Source organism: Gavialis gangeticus, unplaced genomic scaffold, assembly GCF_001723915.1.
Source record: "Gavialis gangeticus isolate Ggan-Ray unplaced genomic scaffold, GavGan_comp1, whole genome shotgun sequence".
NCBI classification, from domain to species: Eukaryota; Metazoa; Chordata; order Crocodylia; family Gavialidae; genus Gavialis; species Gavialis gangeticus.
Window position 1 is genome coordinate 4,676,947 of NW_017729026.1, and position 19,650 is coordinate 4,696,596.

The 19,650-nt window shown below is 39.0% G+C and overlaps 1 protein-coding gene across 2 annotated transcripts in view; it reads right to left on the bottom strand.

The window, feature by feature from the left end:
* Positions 1–7,052: 7,052 nt before the first annotated feature.
* The window catches only part of TMEM200A (transmembrane protein 200A), an 88,090-nt gene continuing 75,492 nt past the window's right edge, over positions 7,053–19,650 (bottom strand). For both annotated transcript variants that reach the window (XM_019520292.1, XM_019520291.1), the window contains exon 2: positions 7,053–10,144. In XM_019520292.1, coding sequence (XP_019375837.1) covers positions 8,650–10,128 — 1,479 coding nt within the window. In that variant the 5' untranslated portion in view covers positions 10,129–10,144 and the 3' untranslated portion in view covers positions 7,053–8,649. The remainder of the gene's footprint in view (positions 10,145–19,650) is intronic.

Here is a 19,650-nt window from a genome sequence, read left to right on the forward strand (position 1 = left end):
ATGACCTCGCATTGTCGGCCCATGTTCATCTTGGAGTCAATAATGACTCCAAGATCCCTTTCTGCCTCCGTGCTCTCGAGTAAGGAGTTCCCCATTGTGTAAGTGTGCTGCTGGTTCCTACTGCCCAAATGCAGCACCCTGCACTTGTCCGTGTTAAAACGCATGGATATAGGAATGAAGCGAGAATTGCCAGAAGCCAAGCTCAGATTTACCTTGCAAAAGGAATTAAAACTAATAGCAAAAAATTCTTTGGCAATATAAATAAAAAGAGAAGAAGGGAAAAAGAGCAGGTGCAGTGGAGTAGACATTAAATAACCAAGATTTAATAGAAAAATAAATAAATATTTGCCTGAGTTTTCAGTAAGTATGATTATGTTGAGCATGGAAGCAAAGGAAAAATGGGAAAGGGGATATGGAAACAGAAATTACCAGAGTCTCAAAACTCATTTGAGTTTAACAAACTCAGTTTACAGGACCAGAAAATCTCTTATCTAGTACTCTGACCCAGTAGTTGGGGTATTATCATATGACTGAAAAACCACAAATATTGCTCACATATTTTAAAAGGTGGGGTGGTGGGAATGATCTGGGCAACCCTGGCTTCTTAGTCCAATCCTAGTAGCAGACAAAATTTTAGAACAAATTTTGAAGGAAAGAATAATCAAAATCTTGGAGGTAAAGGGAAAATGAGATGAAATACAACGTGGATAGCACAAGCAGATCATACAGGAGAAGGTCTGCGAGGCCTGCAGTAGACAATAAACTGCATATGAGCCAAGTGTGCCCTTGTTGCCAAGAGGGCTAATGGCATACTGGGTTGCATTAATAGAACTATTGCCAGCAGATAGGGGGATTTAATTATTCCCCCTTTATTAGACATTGGTGAGGCCAAATCTTGAGTACATTCTCTATTTTGGGCCTTCACTACAAAAAGGATGTGGACAAACTGGGGCGGGTCCAGCAGAGGGCAGTGCAAATGGTTGAGGGCCTGGGGCATATGACTTCTGAGAGACTGAGGGAACTGGGCTTATTTAGTCTGCAGAAGAGAAGGCTGAGGTGGGATTTAATAGCAGCCTTCAACTACCTGAAGGGTGTTTCCAAAGAGGATGGAGCTAGACTGTTATCAGTGGTGGCAGATGACAGAACGAGGAGCAATGGTCTCAAGTTGCAGCAAGGGAAGTTTAGGTTAGATAGTAGGCAAAAAACTCTCACTAGAAGGGTGGTGAAGCACTGGAATGGGTTACCCAGAGAGGTGGTAGAATTGCCATTCTTGGAGGTTTTTAAGATCTGGGTAGACAAAGCCTTGCCTGGAATGATCTAGTTGGCGATGGTCCTGCTTTGAGCAGGGGGTTGGAGTAGATGACCTCCTGAAGTCCTTTCCAACCCTCATTTTCTATAATTCTGTGAGTGATCTTTCTTTGATATGGTAACTTGATTGGCTATACCAAGGAATAGCACTAGATCTCATTTATATAGACTTTGATAAAAGCATGTGATATGGAGCTACAGAAGAAATCATTAAGTAAACTGAGGAAGATGGTTTAGTATTTAAGGTTGTTAAAACACTGGTTAAGGAGAGGCAACAAGCTGTGCTGACGTGGGGGAAGGGAGGAGAGAGTACATTAGATGGGAGGGAAGTTACCAGAAATGTTCCTTAACAGTGAGTCATGGGAGCAGTTTTAGTGAATATTTTTCATTAATGACATTAGCACAAAAAAGTAAGAGTGTCCGAATGAAATTTGCTGATGATGTGAAGTTGGGAGGCACCCTCAATATGGAGGAGAGCTGGAAGAAAGATCAGATGATCCTGAGGACTGAGTTAATGGAAAAAAGTTCAGGGTTATATACTTAAGGACTAATAGCAAAAATTTATGTTATATTCTGGAAATTTATCAGATGGGAGTAACTGAGCGCATCTACATGAGATGCTTATTGTGCCTAATAACACTGAGCAGTAGCATGCTGGTCAAAAACTGCTAATAAGCTACTGTGCATTAACTGTCACAAGAAAAACATGTGCCAGCACTACTGTGCAGTAACTATTGTTAGTGCGCATTTAGTTAACACTTCATTAAGGAAGTACTAAATTAAATGAATGTGTAGACATGCCCACTGAGAAGGAAACAATCTGGATATATCAGCTGATAACAGGTGACTCTGAACCAGCATTGTGATATGGACAGGAAAAAAAACAAATGCAATACTTGGATTAATTAGATGATGTGTTTCTAGTAGACATAGAAAAATATTAATGCTGTTGTGTAGGGCCCTAGTGAGGCCCAACCTTGGAATACTGTGTATCATAGCAGTCACCCATGTTCAACCAAAGATGAATTTAAACTGGAGGAGATGAAGGCCCACAAAGCTGATTGGGGATTGAAAAGGGTGTTGTGTGAAAGAGGAGACTAAAGGAATTTGGCTTATTTAGCCTAGCAAAACAGAGCTAAAGGAGGATACAACTATAAATCCATTGGAGACAGAGAAGCCAAAGGCCAGGTTGGCACAAGAATAAATTTGGGCTGGAAACTAGAAGGTGGTTTCTAACCATCAAAGAAGTGATGCTCTAGAAAAATAGAAGTGGTGGGGAGCAAATAGGGGGTGATTTTTAAGGCAGGAATTGATTATTTTATGAAAGGATTATATATGTGGTTGCCTGTGATAGCAAGAGACTAAGTTTGATAGCACTAGAAGGGACCTTTTTGATTATGTTCCTATCAGCCTATTTTAAAAAGTGTGAATAAAAGAGAATATGATTGAGACCTAAAATCATGAGTGGTATAAAAAATGAAAATCAGGTGCTCCTACTATCCTATCCCTTGGGTCCGGAATAATGAGATGTTGCAATGCAATAAAAATACAAACAACTTGAAGTTGAAAGTGCTTTTGTAATAAAAAAAAAAAAAGAAAAAAAAAAGACCCTTATATAATTACCTCTGCAAAAAATGATGCTAATGAGATGAACTTAGTAGGAATCCAAACTAGATAAGATATTTATGAATATTAGCTTCTGTAAGTACACTCATTGGAATAAAAGCTGGTAAGACATAGCAACCCTTACGCTTGAGGGCAGAAGTCTATTACTACTCTTCTTATGAAAAAATGTCCTTATACTTCTATTGGATCTACACTTTACCCTAAAGTACATACTGCAACACAGTATCAGAGGCAAGACATTGAACTAGATGGGCTGATCCAGGGCTGTCCAACTGGAGGCCCACATACAACCCACACAGGGCACATCCAGATGAGTGCAGTTGTATGGTATGTGGCACCACAAACATGTCTGAAGCACTACATACCACACAGACTGGTGTCCTCTATGCTGCAAAGGCATGCTGCCCGAGCGTGTGCTACACTGGTTTTGTTTTCTGTGGGATATCCGGGGTAAAAAAAACTATGGAAGAAAAGCAGTGCAGTACACACTCGGGCAGCATGCACTGCTGAAAAGCAGAGCCGTCCAGAGCCACACTGCAGCTTCCGGCCAGGGTCCGCCCAGCAGGATAGCCGTAGCTGCAGCCCCAGGAGGCCCCCAGGATCCCAGGTAAGACCCAGGACACAGTGCTGGTCCAAGCCTCTCCTACTACCCCCGGGGTAACTTGCCATGTGCCAAAGCGCGTGTGGCATGGGCATTCCCCAGGGACAAGTAGCTGTGACACAAGGTGCACTACTACTTGACCCTGGGGAACCAAATGTCTACACACATCTGGACACACCCACAAAGGGTAAACATGTGGTCTTAGGGCTGGCACCCCACTCCCTCATTCCTCCTGCTTCTGTGGTGGCTGGGGTCTTTTGTGGTGGCTGGGGTCTCCCGGTTCCCCTCCCTCCTCAGGGTTTTTGTTCCTGCGCCTGCTCTTGGAGGCAGGACAGTGGGAGGGAAAGCTGAGCTGCCCATGCATTAAGAGATCATCCACTCTATCATCATTAGCGGTGGCGGTCCCTTGATATAAGCATGACAGTGTTCCAGTAAGTACACACAACCAGAAGGGAGGCTACATTGTGCACATGGTAAAATGGGGATGAAAACCAGCCTGCCCATGTGGCAGGGGGGCCCCAGGGCCTGCAGCCCATGCAGTGCATGGCCCCCCACCATCCAGAAGTTGGACAGTCCCAGTCTGATCCAATTTCAACACAGTATAAAGATCCATGCCTTCCAAACTCAGGGGCAAAATCCTGCAAACCATCACTCTCAAAAGCAATACCATTAAAATCAGCTATCTTCTGTGTGCACAGAAAATTACTATTATGAATGTATCTTGTCATGCTGAATCCCAGAATTACGTTTAAAATCATCAGCCTCAGGCATAAATGTTTAGTACTGATGAAAGAAGACAGGTGAAAGTTAAACATGAGTTTAGTTGTGTTAGCCAACATTGTTGTTGCCCTCAGTTTGAAATGAAGCCAAACTGTGTCCTGTAAAAGATGAGAAATACACTGCTTGGACTATGCTTACATTAGAACAAGGCTATCTGTAGTTTTTTGCACCACAAGGAATCTTTTCCAGTCAGAATAGTGAAATATTTGGTGGGAAAGGGAAAAAGAAAAACATCTACTGCTGACATCCTTGGAAGGAAATGATAAAGGGAGACTGAAGGGAAATCATTTGTGAAAGTAGTCCAGTACCCAGGTATTTGCAAAGATTTTGCAGGGAAGTTAACTTGGAAATTTAAGATACTTCTCAGATTTCCCTCAGCAGAAACTAAGGACTGGTGACTTTATGCTTTAGTGTGAGGCAGAATTACCCATCAGAGAAAGGCACCGTGATCCAGATCCACAAGAGGATTCAAGTGCCTAACACAGGGATGGGCAATTATTTCAGGCGGAGGGCTGTTTAGTTAGCTTTGGCAAGCTGCCAAGGGCCGCATAGGTAGCCCCACCCCTTAACAGGGGACCCACCCCTTGGCCGCTATCTTGTGATCGGAAGTCATGCCCCTTAACTCCTGACCTTTGCCACCAGAAGTCCCTCCCCTTGCCCCCAGAAGTCCTCCTTTCATCAAGGGGTTTTGCCATCTCAGAACCAGAAAAATACCAAATTGTACTCTAAAAAACAAACATCTGAAACAAACAATTGAGTTCAAAAAATATTTTTGTCTTGATTTACATGCGTTTTTATAGTGTAAATAGAGGTGATTGCACAATTGTTTAAAATGAAGTCTTACTTTTGTATATTCTGGGAGGGTGTAGGTTTGTGGGGGGCTGTGGGTGTGTGGGTATGCAGGGTGTAGGTGGGTATGGGGGTTGTAGGGCACTGTGAGGGGGAGAAGGTGGCTAGGGTGTGTGAAGGGGTGTGGGGGTCTGCATGTATGACAATGATGGCGCTACCGTGCAGTAACTTTAGTTACTTAGCATTTAGTTAGTACTTTATTAAGCAAGTACTAAACTAAATGCACAGTATCTAAGACACATTAATGAATATGTAGATGTGGCCAGTGTTTCCTAATATCTAAGTTAGAGAGCTCCCAGTGAGTGCTCTGGCATTTGTCAATTCCTTTCTGAAGCATAAACTAAACTTCCCTATTAATTATACAAGGAGCATAGGCACCTAATCAAGGGTTGCGAAGTCTGCAACACAAACCAGGAGCCCTAAGTCCCTTGGTAGATCGGAGCCTCTATATCTCAAGACCATTGTTTGACTTGTGAGAGTGTCCACCTGTTTCTGTGGAATCAAAGACCAAACTTGGCAGATGTAAGCAATGCACTTAGTACACAAGACCAGTTCATAAAAAAAGAACTAAGTCAAAATGGATTCAGTAAGTTGTGCTCCAGCTAGACACCTAACTTTGTATTTAAGATTATACAAGGGCAAAGGCTTAGTATTGGAAGCTTTCCTTAAGTCAGTGGTTCTCAACCGTTTTAAACTTAGACATACCCCTTAGAAAATGCCAGCTCTTAGTTTACCTTGCTTTTCAGCTACAGAAAAATAATACAGCAGTTAGTCCGTTGCAAAGAACTCAGACCACAAAAGGACAGAATGCCTTTAATACTATGGATTCCAATTTGAAATCTCTGTGTTTATCATAAGAATCATGTTTGCATACCTAACAGTGTTAACATTATGTGGTACCCTTGAATAGCTCACAAGATACCTCAGGGTGCCACATCACCCTGGTTGAGCATCACTTCCTTAAGCATCAGAAGATTAGCTGGGGTTACCATCTAAGACATTCAGTCTTTACTATTCAACTAAGACTCATTTGACACAAATCCTGGAGTTGTGACACAAAACCTTCTGCAGCCTGTGGAAGACAAGTTTAACATTTAGATCTTAACATATTAGCTGATTAATACAATAAGAACTTTGTGACTGTTTTTTTTTAGAGCTGACTGAATGTTGTGAAAAGAACAAAATGTGAAATATTCTATATTCTGGGTTTTGATTGGTTTTGTACCAACTATAGAATTGCTTTATGTTGTGATATAACCTGTTTTTAACTGTCTTGTATAGGTAGTAATAACACTTGAATTAAATTTACAATACATGTGGAGTCCAGAATTCTCTTACTTAGACTTAATGAATAGTGATGGGCTTTTGCTGTAGGGAAATCAACTCTTTGAAAAACCATTTAAAAAACTTAAGTCTTGGTTTACCTTGGCTTCCAGTGACTAACCATTAACATGAGTAATTTTTCAGCATTAGATCTCTAACCCAAATTAAAAACCACTAGCCATTCTTCTACTTTTGTAATATGGTTCTGAAAAGCAGGTTATTTAGGCTAAGAATGAAATTAACTATTCAGAAAAGACTGAGTCATTGCTTGCTTTAAAATGATAGTCTTTTCAGTTTTTACAGCTACAGTAGCTTTTTCATGCATCATCAAATAGATTCATAAGTGACCTAAATATAGACAAAATCTACTCCTTGCCCCCTTTCATTTTCTCTGTTAAATTCTTCCCTGTTATGTGTACATGGGGAAGCTACTGAAATCAATGAAAGTCATAACCAGTTAGTCATGGGGAAGGTCATTATGTTTAACATAGTGGTAGTAGTGTAAATGATTTTGGAGGTGTGGACAAATTCAAGATACTGAGGGGAAACAATTTAACCACAGAGATATCAGTATACATTTTATTTTATTTCAAAAAATAGCAAATGTCTTAAGAACATGAACCAGAAAGTTATTAAAAGCTTCATAGCAAAATATTTAGCCAACTCTGTTACAATATATAGGCTTGAGGTTCTAACAAGTAACACTATGCCTTAATGCAAGGAGCAAGAATGCTCTTGACACAAACACTGCATTGTTGAAATATGAATCTGAAAATTAGAAAAGAATATTTCTGTCTTTCATCTTTCATGGTCAACTGAAGTACAACAACATCTTAATGTGTTTGATTCTTTTTTGGGAAAAGCCATTAAAGTAATTCCTGAGTATTTAGGTTAAGTGAAAAGATCAAAGATGACCAATTACCACCCCAGTCCTGCTTTGTGAACCAAGAAGTGGGCATAAATGTTATCCAGTATGGTTCCCATAGCAGGAAATACATTAATGGAATACATGAAAATGTTTAGTACATGCTTTCATGTATTAATTTCTTTATCAATAACCTATAACTGAAACTGAATCTTGCTTTGCTTACAGAATACTTTGTGTTTTAAATGCCATCCTCCATTTGCAAAATCCTTCATTGCACCTTATTGCAGCTAAACTATCACACTATAGCTATGCAAAGTGTTCAAGTCAAAATTAAGCTAGTAGGGCTTTTACACTAATAGCATTATAGCTGTTTCTGTACTTTCAAATATAGCAATCTTAAGTTTTGGGCACTGTAAATACGAATGATATATATTTACTTATTCTCTGTATTTTTGCCACATCAAGATACTATTTCTAAAACTTTGCTTTCATTCATCATGTTCATATTTTAATTTAAATCCCTATTTTTGTTTCTAAAATTGTTGCCAAATGATATGCTTTGGGTAACTAATCTCATAAAAATCTACAAATTTCTAAGCTATGGCCATTGTGTTCTACATATGATTTCCTTGAATTACAGTACTAGGTTTTACAGACGTAGAAAGGTTATCACATAAAGCATAGTTAAGGGTTCACAACACTCATTTTCAACTTGCCCAATTACAATGAGTTCATAAAAATGATGTTTAATCTGTCCAATTGTCTTCTACACTCCCACCCCAACAAGTAAAATAACTTTTCACAACATTATAGGTTTGTAGTTACCAAGATGTATTACAGACAATATCTATAACATGGGCCTGACTTTGGGAATTCCAGTGCAACTCCTGCTCACTTTTCATCCTAAACTGGAAGTACCACTGTTAGAATGCTGCAAACATTAAATTAACTGGAAATACAAGCCAAATGGGAGCTATAGTTCTGGTGCAGGCTTCTTGATTCATGAGTGATGAAAGATAACATGCTAATATACAATCAAAGGAGTAACTGCTTGGAGGAAATGAAATCTGTGGCACCAACATATTCTGAGTGATGTTAATGAACAATATTGCAGCTGCATGTTACCAAGACATAGAACTGTTGTTGGTATTACAAAGATGATGATCTCTGCAAACATAAGCCAATTATAATGTGCTATAAACATTCAGGCTTGTACCACTTTCAATGAAAAAGAAACACTTTTCAAAATGTTCTAAAAATACTTTATGACATCTTGTAAATTGTAGTTTAAATATTAAAATCTTGTTTCAGAAGTTCCCCGCTTTAGGTTGTTACTCAAAAACTCATCATGTTCAAAGCTCAAATTATTATGAGATCTTGATATCATAAGAAGTTTTTCTTTATTTGTAAAGTCTTTTTTGACTGCAGCTTGAGGTACAAGTAATCTATCCATTGGGTCCTCTTTGTTTTCTAGTTTCATATATCCTTTACTGTTGCTGCGATCCAATCTGGGCCAGCTGGGATGTTTTCTTTGTTCAGCTTGGACAGTGAGTGTAGATGGACCCCTCTCTAAGTCCAAGGATTTTGAATGTGCAGACAGAAGATGCAATGATGTGTTGGACCCAAACTGTTTTCTGGCAGCACCAGGTGATAAAAGTTTTCCAGTGCTTGGTCCAAGAGTCATAGAAGATTTGAACTGACTGGATGGAGAATCCACAAATGAACTGTTTCGTGGTAGTGCTGCACTGACACGTCTGTAGGATTCATTGGTATCAGTTAATCGAATGGCTAGAGAGTCCATTGACAAATTTCTAGACTGGCTTCTAGTGATCTCGGAGTCCTCGGTGATGTTGTCTATACTGGGTTCATCAATAACACAGTTATTCAGTTTAATTACAGGAAGTGTAAAAGCACTAATGGAGGATGATACAATTGATTTTGTTTCACACTTTATAGAGCTAGCATTTTTGTCATCGATAGCCTTGTTAGGGGGAGGGCAGAGTCCAAAGACTGAGCCAGAGCATTCAGTTAACAGAGGGGGTAGAAGATTAGTAATGTTCTTGTCTTCATGTATGGCAACTTCATCTTCCTCAGCAGAACTATCTATTCGAAAACTACTCCTTCTTATGCCAGAAAAAGGTGCAACTGTGTTTGCAGCCAAACGTGATGCACATGTGTTCCCACTATGCTTGAATTCACTTTCTCCTAATAAGCCTGTGAAGGCACCATTTAGTTGCTTTTGTTCCTTTATTCTTAAAGTGTGGATGTCTATTACAGTGGAATATATGTCTCTCATGTGTATGATTTTTGTTTCCTTGTCACGATTTTCATGTAGAATAGCATTAGCACAAATAAAAATAAAGATTCCAATGCCCATAGTGAAGGGGCCCAACATCTTCATCTTATCCGAGTGTAAATGCTGTTCAAAGAAACGAAGTATAACTCCACCTTGGTTTTGTACAACTTGGGTTTCATTTATTGACAGTGTAGCATCAGGACCTAAAAATTCTTCCTTTTGAGGCCAGTATCCAAGGATGGCCATTGCAATTCCCATGAATGAGATAAGCACTCCCAAAACAAGAAAGAATCCAGATGGGGAATAAAGACGGATTTTGCCTCTGACAATTACTACATCAGCTCTGGGCCGGCGTCTGACTGGCTTTTTCTCTTCAGGAGTTGGTGATGTGGCAAGATTTAAATGGTGCTGAGATCTGGCAGAGTCTTGCCTCTTTAAGGCGGCCAGGCCTGTTATTACTCCTCCAGTTGCTATCATAGCGCTGTATTCTGCCCTATTGAAAACAAACCAAGAAATACTCATGTAAGCCATTTTGATAATATACATATAATTTTGTTAATTAGTGAGCATTTACATTTATTAAAATAAATGTTACTTTAAACAGCCATTACATTTCAACAGCTCTTTCTAAATGTCAGGTACCAGATGTAAAGGGCATTTGACAAAACCATAAATTACCCTTTACTAAAGTAAACACAAATAATGATAGTGATCATAGTGGAAAATCAATAAAGTGTTAAATTTGGTAATGGCATTAGAGCCATTCAAGATGAAAACACTGAAAAGCCTTAATATAGGGCATCATTTCAGAACTTGTCTCCAACAACATTAACAACATTATCTCATACAATTTTCATTAAAGTGTTAGAGCTAGAAAAGCTTTTAAAAGCTATGAACTACAATTACAGATAGTGTGAATACAAGCAATACTTAATATCTTCTTTAGGACAATGACTTCTGTCATAAATGTTGGTATATTTTTAAACAAGTCTCTCCAATATGAATGCCAACTTATTATTGTGTTTGTTAATCGTCGAGTGCTAATGTTTAACTGCAAATTCATTCTGCCTTTTCTATTGGCATACCTCCATCCATATTTCCCCCCCTTAATTTCTTATGAGGCACAAATCAATACGGCTCAGTTTTGTTTCCTTCCTTCTTTCTGGATTAATATCATCAAATTTTTTTAAAGAATGTTTTCATTTTAGGCTCATGTTTCTGACTAGCTGTTTATATATTATGCAGGAAACTTCAATGAAGGTTTATTTAAAAAACTGCTGAGAACAAAAAATGTGTGTTCATTCATTAAATTTGAGGGTAGCCAAGGAAGTTCACAAAAAACGGTGTAATAATTTCTTGCAAACAAACTCAATTTCAAAATAATCTCTGAGGTTAAGTTATTAATGAGTGTTAATAATAACAAAGAATTCACGTGTAATTAAAAGATGCAAGAATAGCATTGTGGTGAATCAGACACTGTTTAGGTAGACAGCTACAAAATGACTATTCTGGATGTCCGTTGGAGGGCAAGCTCTAACTCCAAGAGTGATGTGATTTTTTTAACAGAACCAACTGAAAGCTGAGTGAGTTAAGTAAAGTGAGTAGCTGAGTGGAAAAAAACAAGACGAAGTGAGAGATATGGTTATTTTTAAAAACGAGAGGAGAAAATCTACCTTTGGACCCATTGGCTTAAGTTAGCAATCATGCACAACTATGGTAATAGTGACCTTCGTGGTATCAAGAAGTAGCTAGCCATGTTAGTCTAAAGGTAACATGGGAAAGTCTAAAGGGAAGCAGAAGGGAGGGCAAGGTGGCACCATAAGGACTTTCTGAATACATTAGTCTTTTGGGTGCCACCTAACCCTGCCTTCTGCCTTCCTGGCAATAGTGAACCTAATAATAATGAACATCCTCATGAAATGAATGGGGAGTGTGTTGAAATGTCTGAGAATGAGGGCAATAAGGAACCACTGCACTGGAAAAGATATATGCAGTTTTTGTTATTAATTCATTGGCAAAATCTTAGTCAGTGGAAGAAAGAAGAGATATCAAAGTACTACGTACTTCCCTATTAAGGGACAGAAAGCTCTCTTTCTCTGTCCTCTAGCAAGACACCTGAGTGCAAGGAAAAACTGGCAGTTTTGCTTTAGTGAAGACTGAATTTTGGGGAAAAAAAAATCACACAATGGTTCAAAAAACTTTGAAACTTCAATTGGAAAGGGGCATCTAGCTACCTTTGATTCTTAAAAATCCTAGCTCCTGTAAGTAGTGCTGCATCTTCATGCTGTCTTGGTGATATCAGTATGTTGTTGCCAATTGGTCCCTGGTTTCACAAAAATACATAAAAAAAAAAGAACAGAGTCTAAAAACAAGAGAGAATTTTAGGTTCAGATTTTTCTTAAGATAAATACAAATAAAATATCCATTTTTAAGTATGCTTAGGATGTTTCGGCAAAACATCAAGACTACTCTTTTCATCTTCAATAAACATTGTTATGGATCTTTAAACAAATAAGTATGAGGAAAAAGTTTTGCTGTGGATGAGAACAGCTTTTTTTTTTAAAGATGCAATTTAAATTATGTCAGTTTTTCTATTAAAAATGAAGGGAATCATGCCTAAACTACACATAAATTGATGGGTAGTCTAACATGCCACAGTTCATTCCATTACCTTTGTCCAGATTCAGGCCCCAGACATTCAAAGTGTGATTTTTAAAATGTATAAGCAACATAGTAGCATTAGCTCCCTCCCTCTTCATCTCCCTCCCCCAGTTGAATCTGAAAGCATAGTCACTGAGTGGTATTACTGAAAAATTTATAGAAAATGTTTCTCGTTTATTGAGAATTAGTATGCATATTTTTTGGCAAAGCTTCCAGAAGTACTATGTTAATTAATAATTGTTCATCAACAGTTTAGGAGATAGAAAGATATATGTATTTGGCTATGTATAGCCAGTCAAAAAGCCTGAGGATTAATCAATTCAGCCTTTGCAAAGATTAAACTGAGAAACAACTGGACACACATTCACTTTTGATTCAGGAAATGCAGCCACGTGCTTGCAGTGGTGCAGGCCAGAAGCCAGGGGGTGCTAGAGCATGGCTCTCTGGCATGTAGCCAGCATGGGCTGTGTGTTTGTTTTGTCTTCCCGCTGCCCCACAACGTCTCTGGGATTTGCAGTCCAGCAGGACTCTGCAGCATTACTCATTACATCCTCTTCCTGATTCCAGGTGCCTCTGGGATTTGTAGTCCACAGTTGCAGCCAGCACTAAATTTCAGTAAGTTTAGGAAACTCTGTACTCAGGGGAAGAGGGGTTTAACCATCTTCCATGGCCCTACACCCCAGCCAGGGTTTGCCTGAGGAGGCAGTCCCTGCCTCTCCCCCCTCAACTCTTCTCTGCTGGAGCAAACAGTACAGCCCAGCTCCAGGCTGAAAAGCATGCTGGGATGTTGGCAGACTGTGATTTAACTTGAACCAGGAAGGGGTCTGGGGCAGAAGTTTCATAAAACGATTTGACCCAAATCAGTTAAGTCTCATACTACATTCAACCAGGTTTATCTTAAACCAGTTTCTGCCATTTTTTAACTGTGCACTGAACTTCTGTTCCATTACAGGTTTAAACCAGGTTCTGGTGACTTAAACTGGTTTATGTATAATTTCTCTCCTAGCCTTGAAGCTATTTTCCTGCTTCCTAATCACTGTTATTAACAGAGCTGTAGCTACTTCTGTGGGATAACCTCTATTAGAAGCAGGCTTTAATAGAGAAAAGGTCTAGGAATTTCATCTGAATGACAGATGAATTCAACAGTTGTATACAAAGACAATATTTCCTTCTCCATTCTATTTCTTTAGGTCACAGTTTTTAATTACTCCTTATGTATTCAGGGCCAGAAAAATCTGTCCCCCTCTTTCTCTTCCCAGGTTTGTAAAGCAAATATGTAATCTGAGCTAGCAAGGATTTATGCCTCACCTTTGTGCTAAAGCTGAAATGGATGGAATATGATCTTTCATACATCACTGTAAATGTAGAATAACTTCACTGTGGCATGGGGCCTGTGAAAGTGGCATGAGATCAGATTCTGACACAGACGGCGTGTCTACACGTGCGGTGGACTGCACAGTAACTGGCATTACTGCACAGCCCTGTTGCCATATGGTTATTCTAGTTGCTACTGAGCAGTAGCATCCGCATCACAGTTCATGCTCAGCGATACTATGTCACTGTAGCAATGAACTACAGCACGGTAGCTCACTGCTATGGCAATATAGCATCTCATGTATATGCACCCAGAATCTCTATTAGAAAGGAGACCACTGAGATCTTAGCTAGCGATTTCCAATAAGCCCTATCACTATATACAACAAAATATTTGAGCCATTTATTAGGATGAAATACATCTTAATTTAGGGATGCTTTCCACAAAGTATATTTTATTCATTATAAAGCAGCATAATACAGGCACATGACTTATCTTGAGGGTTAATGATGCAGCACTGATACAGAGTGATTACCACTGTCAATTGTGATTTTCTAAAATAGCCTTCACTATATAATTTCTGTATTTCTTTTCCTGAAAGGTACAAAATTGCCTGCACACATATGAATAAGCAAATCTTAAGAATCATAGAAAATTAGGGTTGGAATGGACTTAGGGAGGTCATTCAGTCCAACACTAAAATCAGAGCTAAAGCAGGTTCATCCCCAACTAACTGATCCCAGCCAAGGATTTGTCTAGCCGTGTCTTAAAAACCTCCAAGGATGGAGATTCTGCAAGCTGTCTCGGTAACCTGTTCCAGCGCTTTACTACCCTCCTAATGAAAAGTGTTGCCTAATATCTAACCTTCCCTTGCTGCCACTTGAGATCATTGCTCCTTGTTCTGTCATCGGCCACCACTAAGAACACTCTAGCTCCATCCTCTTTGGAACCACCCTTCAGGTAGTTGAAGGCTACCTCCCCTCAGTCTTTGCTTACTACCCTCTGTGCCCAAATATCCAGCCAGTTTTCTATCTGCTTTACAGTCCATTCATCCAACCCATAAGAGACTGACTCAGCAATGAAATAGACTCTATTTAAAGCTTCAGTACAATAATTTCTTTTGGTAGCTTTAAGTGATACAGCCCTGCTGAAATATATGAAATAACACTGCACTGGATGTGGAAGACAGAAAAGTAAGGGACATATTTGTATTTCATTTTACAAAGCATAATATCTTCAGTTTGCTGATGGAAAAACACCACAGCCACCATCCAGGTTGTAAAAGAACAAAGAGCTGTTTTAACTTCTGACTTTAAATCTCATGAATGTCCTTTTTCTTTCGTCTATCACAAAAATATCAGCTTCAGAAGACTTAGTGATTCATCTATAAAAGAGGTAATGGCTCAAATTCACTTATAGTGTAAGCCTATTTTGGATTGCACTACTAGTGGCAAATTGGCCTACATGTTAGCTCAGCCAACCAGTGGCAGAATACTCGTTTTGGGAGAGCTACAGTGACAGAGAAAGAGTGGTGTGACATGTGAACCACCTTGTTCCCACTGCAGCTAACAGAAGTGTCATAACCAGGGTTTCTTTGCATTTTGGCAATCTTTCATTTCTGTATTGATCTCTTGGGGCCTATGAAAGGTATGTTTGTCCCTTAGTGATAGGCTTATGGCTCTGCATGGTTCTATTAATGAAAACCAATGCCAGTCAACTAACCAACCAAAAGGCTTTATGCCATTTGTAAGTTGCTATGGGGCCCTCAACAATGGGCATGTCTACACATGCATTTAGGCACACATTTAATGTGCATTAGCTTAATGTGCATTAAGGTAATTTAGGCTCACATCCACATGTGCACATATTAAAGCATATTAATACCGTCTGGTGTGGGTCTAAAGCTAGTCCCAAGTCAGTCCATACACAGTGTTAATGTGCCTTAATGCATCCACATGTGTGTTAATGTGCTTTAGCTATTCATGCCTAAATTCGATACCTGATTTTGCAGGTATCAAATTTAGGTGCAAATAGCCCAAAATCAGCATTTTTAGATTTTAGCTACAACTGAGAAATTACAAATACTGGAGTTAGTTCGATGGAATTTGTAGTTGACTGACTCAGGATCGAGAATGTTTCTGTTATGTGGACTGGATATCAATCTCTCTACCACTGGATACAGTTTACAGATTTCTGTTTCACTTGTAACTGCAGACCAGTCAGCTGTTAACCCCAGAGCTGCTAGCTTTGGAGATGCCATACTGTGTACTCACAGATTTCTGAAATGTTTGGAAAAGGTATCACAAGCTGCGGTTCTTCTCAAGGCCTGAGCAGTTGAGATGATGCACACTATACTTTATGGTTACACTACAGAGGCTGAGAAATCAGAAGGAAGATCAAAAGAAAATGTGCTTACATGAGCGTGCCAAAGCACAGAAGTGCAAATTATTTGTTAGATCCCTATATAGAACCAACAGCCAAGAGAGGAAATAGGTTAGATGAAGAACACCAGTGGAATTTCTGTTGTAAGTCTTAAAACTTTTGCTTAAAAGCTATTAGTAGTATTCCAAATACTAATTTCAATATTTTGTGCATACATACAGACATGCTTATTTTACAGAGAAATGGAACGGTACTCGCCTCGAAAACTGACTGGGACCTATTACCACCTGCTTCTCAGGATTTTATATGCAGTAAACCAGAGGTTTAACTCTTCTTATTACTTTCTGAAAAGATCCAAAGCCCCAGCCTGTGATAAAGCAAAGAAATACACTGAAATGCATGGAGGAGGGAAGTGTAACAGTGTTGTATTGGCTCTGCATCCCCTTGTTACATCAGTAAAAGGTTTTAAATAAAATAATTCTTAAGTAAAAATTTTAGATAAAATGTTTTACTGGTGCACTGGCAGTATTTTATAAGAGGCTTCAATGAGGAAGATTTCGTTTAGCTTTGATAACTTTGTGTTCTAACAGAGATGTGTACTTCTGGAGAGAGAGGTGTGAGAGCTGGGGAATTTGTTCATTTGTTTGCTTGTAAACAGATTTATCATAACCAAAGATACAAATAACAGGAACAAGGAAATTGGCAAAGCAGTTTAGCAAACAAACTGATATTAAGCTGTATTTTCATGAAATATTTATAATTTGTTCCTCAGGGTTAACTACAGGCAGTCAAAAAGCCCGAGGCTGAATCAATTCAATCTTCGCCGTTTAGTCTAAGCTGTGTAGACTGGACTGATAAGCAAGTGAACAGACATTCACTTTTGATTCCAGAATTGCAGCCTCATGCCTACAGTGGCTCAGGCCAGAAGCTGAGGGGTGCTAGAACATGCCTCCCTGCTCAGCTGGAATAGACAGCATGGGCCATGGCTAGCCCACCTACCCTGTGAGGGGAGGTTTGCAGGGGAGGTGCAAAGCATCCTGGGATGCTGGGGAACTGTGAGTTAACTTGAATCTGGAGGACATCTGGAACAGAAGTTCAACAAACTGATTTAACCTAAATCAGTTAAATCTGATACTACATCTATCCAGGTTTATCTTAAACTGGTTTCAGCCATTTTGAAAGCAGTTGATATGTACTGAACAACTTGTGTGTTACAGATTTGAACTGGTTTCCAATCACTTATAGTGCTTTATGTGTAATTGCTGTCCCTAGCCTAGGATTATACAGAGGATCTGAAGGAACTGATTCACTTGGAACCTATCCCAAAGGTGAATAATTGTTCTTCTGAAATAATTACATAAGTCCAGAATAATGTCTGCCAGTCTAATGCTAGTATGCTGTAGTTCTCTGTGGTAGCTTCCATAAGACTATAGCTGTTTTATAGAGGAAACAGGTTTGTTAATATAGTGTGACCCAGACAACTGTAGTTACATGATTAATTTTTGCCCATGAAGGCAAAGTGTAATGATGTTATATCAGATCTCTTCTGGGAGAGATAACTGAGCAGCATCCAGAGAGGAAGCAGCTCTGCATGAAACAGAGAAACTATCCCCAATTATTTTTGCTTAAAGTACCAGAATTTTAACTAGGAGCCCACAAGATCTCTTTCTACATCATCAATGTACAGGCGGTCCTCAAATTACAACGTTTTGAGTTACAATGTTTTACACTTACAACGTTTATAAATTGACACCCTGTTTCAACTTTATGGCATCAGTTTTGACTTTACAATGCTTGATCTGACACCACACCGTGTCAGCGAACAAGTTTGCTGTGTCACCCATCTCCCTGGAGAACATCTGTCCAAACGTCTTTGGACACTGCCTTTAAGAAAGCAGACAAGACTCCAGAAAAACCTGCAGCCAAGACTCCTGAGAAGACTCCAGCCAAGAACCCTTCAAAAAGTCCAGCAAAGTCACTTCAAAGAAGTCTTTCCATATCAATGCGATTGCTATTTACAATATAACTACATTAATGTTGCTATATTACTCATGTATAACTGATTGAGTACAAAATTCTGGGTTATTTTTTATGAAAATAGGGTATCCGGCCTTGGTTCAGGAACAAATCCCCCATTTATAACATTGGTTCCTATGGGAAAATCGGTTCCAAGTTACAATGTTTCAACTTAAGAGACAGTTTTCAGGAATCAATTTTGTCATAAATCCGAGGACTGCCTGTACTACAAAGCACCTTTTCATAATTCTCTCTCTCAAAAAAAAGAGAGCTGAGTGAATGGATTAAAAAACTGACAAGAAAGGGAAAGAAAGAAGCCATTTTCACATGAGTGAATTCTGTGACTATGTTTTAACTGATAATCAACAAGATGAAAGCATATTAAGTGTAGTACTAAAAACTTGTACATCGGCAGCCACTTTAAAACCATGTTTAAAATGTTTTAATCACAGACCTCCTGCTGAACAGGTAGCATCTAAAGCTGACAAAACACTTAAGATTTGAAATGTCCAGCTGCAATGATACCTCTCTTACAATTCACTTTCAGGCTATGAGGGAGCTAGCTTTAAGAGGATCAGTCTTGTCCTCTTTTCTCTAAGGTGCTGATCAGATTAAAGTAGCAGGCAACTGGGCAAGAAAGGTCATAGCAGTGAAAGGAAAAGACAAGCAGCAAGTCCACAACAGCAGACAGTGGGTCCAACAATAGTAAGGTGTGACAACTGTTAATCCAAGGCCCAAACTAGACAGATCTAGAAAATAAGAGTGACTTGCAAATGGCACAATAGGAAGAAAGAGGAACCAGCCTGTTGTAGGATGAAAAGGGTTTGACACAGAAGTAAGATGAAAAGTAGAGTAAAGTATGTGTGGAGAGAGGGGGAAGGGAAGCAGTCAAAAACAAATAAAAAACTGCAACTCACTCTTTTTCAGTATTCTTATTTCCATGACTAGCTCGGGGCAGGTAGGACTGGAGAATGCATATGTACTTTGTAAGTAGAAAAGACCAAAGCCTACTGTTTGAGGTGACTTCCAGAGGTGGAAGCAGCTACAACTTCAGAGAAAATGGGAATTCCCAACTTCTCTGTAATTAGCAGTAGGCATCCCATTTTAGGCATGTTTTTATCTGTATACATTTAGGACCTGCTCCTTTTACTGAGTTAACTTCTCTTTCAAGTCAACTGGGATTGAGTCAAAAGGTTGCAGAATAGGATTATAAAATGTAATAACATTAACTTGAATTTGTCTACTTATAAATAGTGAACATGAACTCAGTATGAACTAGTATATTTTTATTAGTGTTGAAAGCTAGAGTCAAAATGCCTAGCACTCAAATAGAAAAAAAATAATGCGCTTCTTCCCTAATCATAAAAACCAAAGGCCACTTTCCAAAGCTTCTGACGTCACTGTATTTATTGCCTACAATATCTGGCAAACAGATCAATTCATTTGTCAGAGTTAAAAGGAAAGTAAACAATCACAGATATTAAACAAAGCAGCAGAGTGCATGAACTGCTTTTTCTTTGCCATTATTTCCTTTTTCAACCCAATGCTGTAAGAGGGTCATATGTTCTGGAAAGACTGCCAGTGTGCTTTCCAGAAAGCACAATGCTTAATATAATAACGGCAAT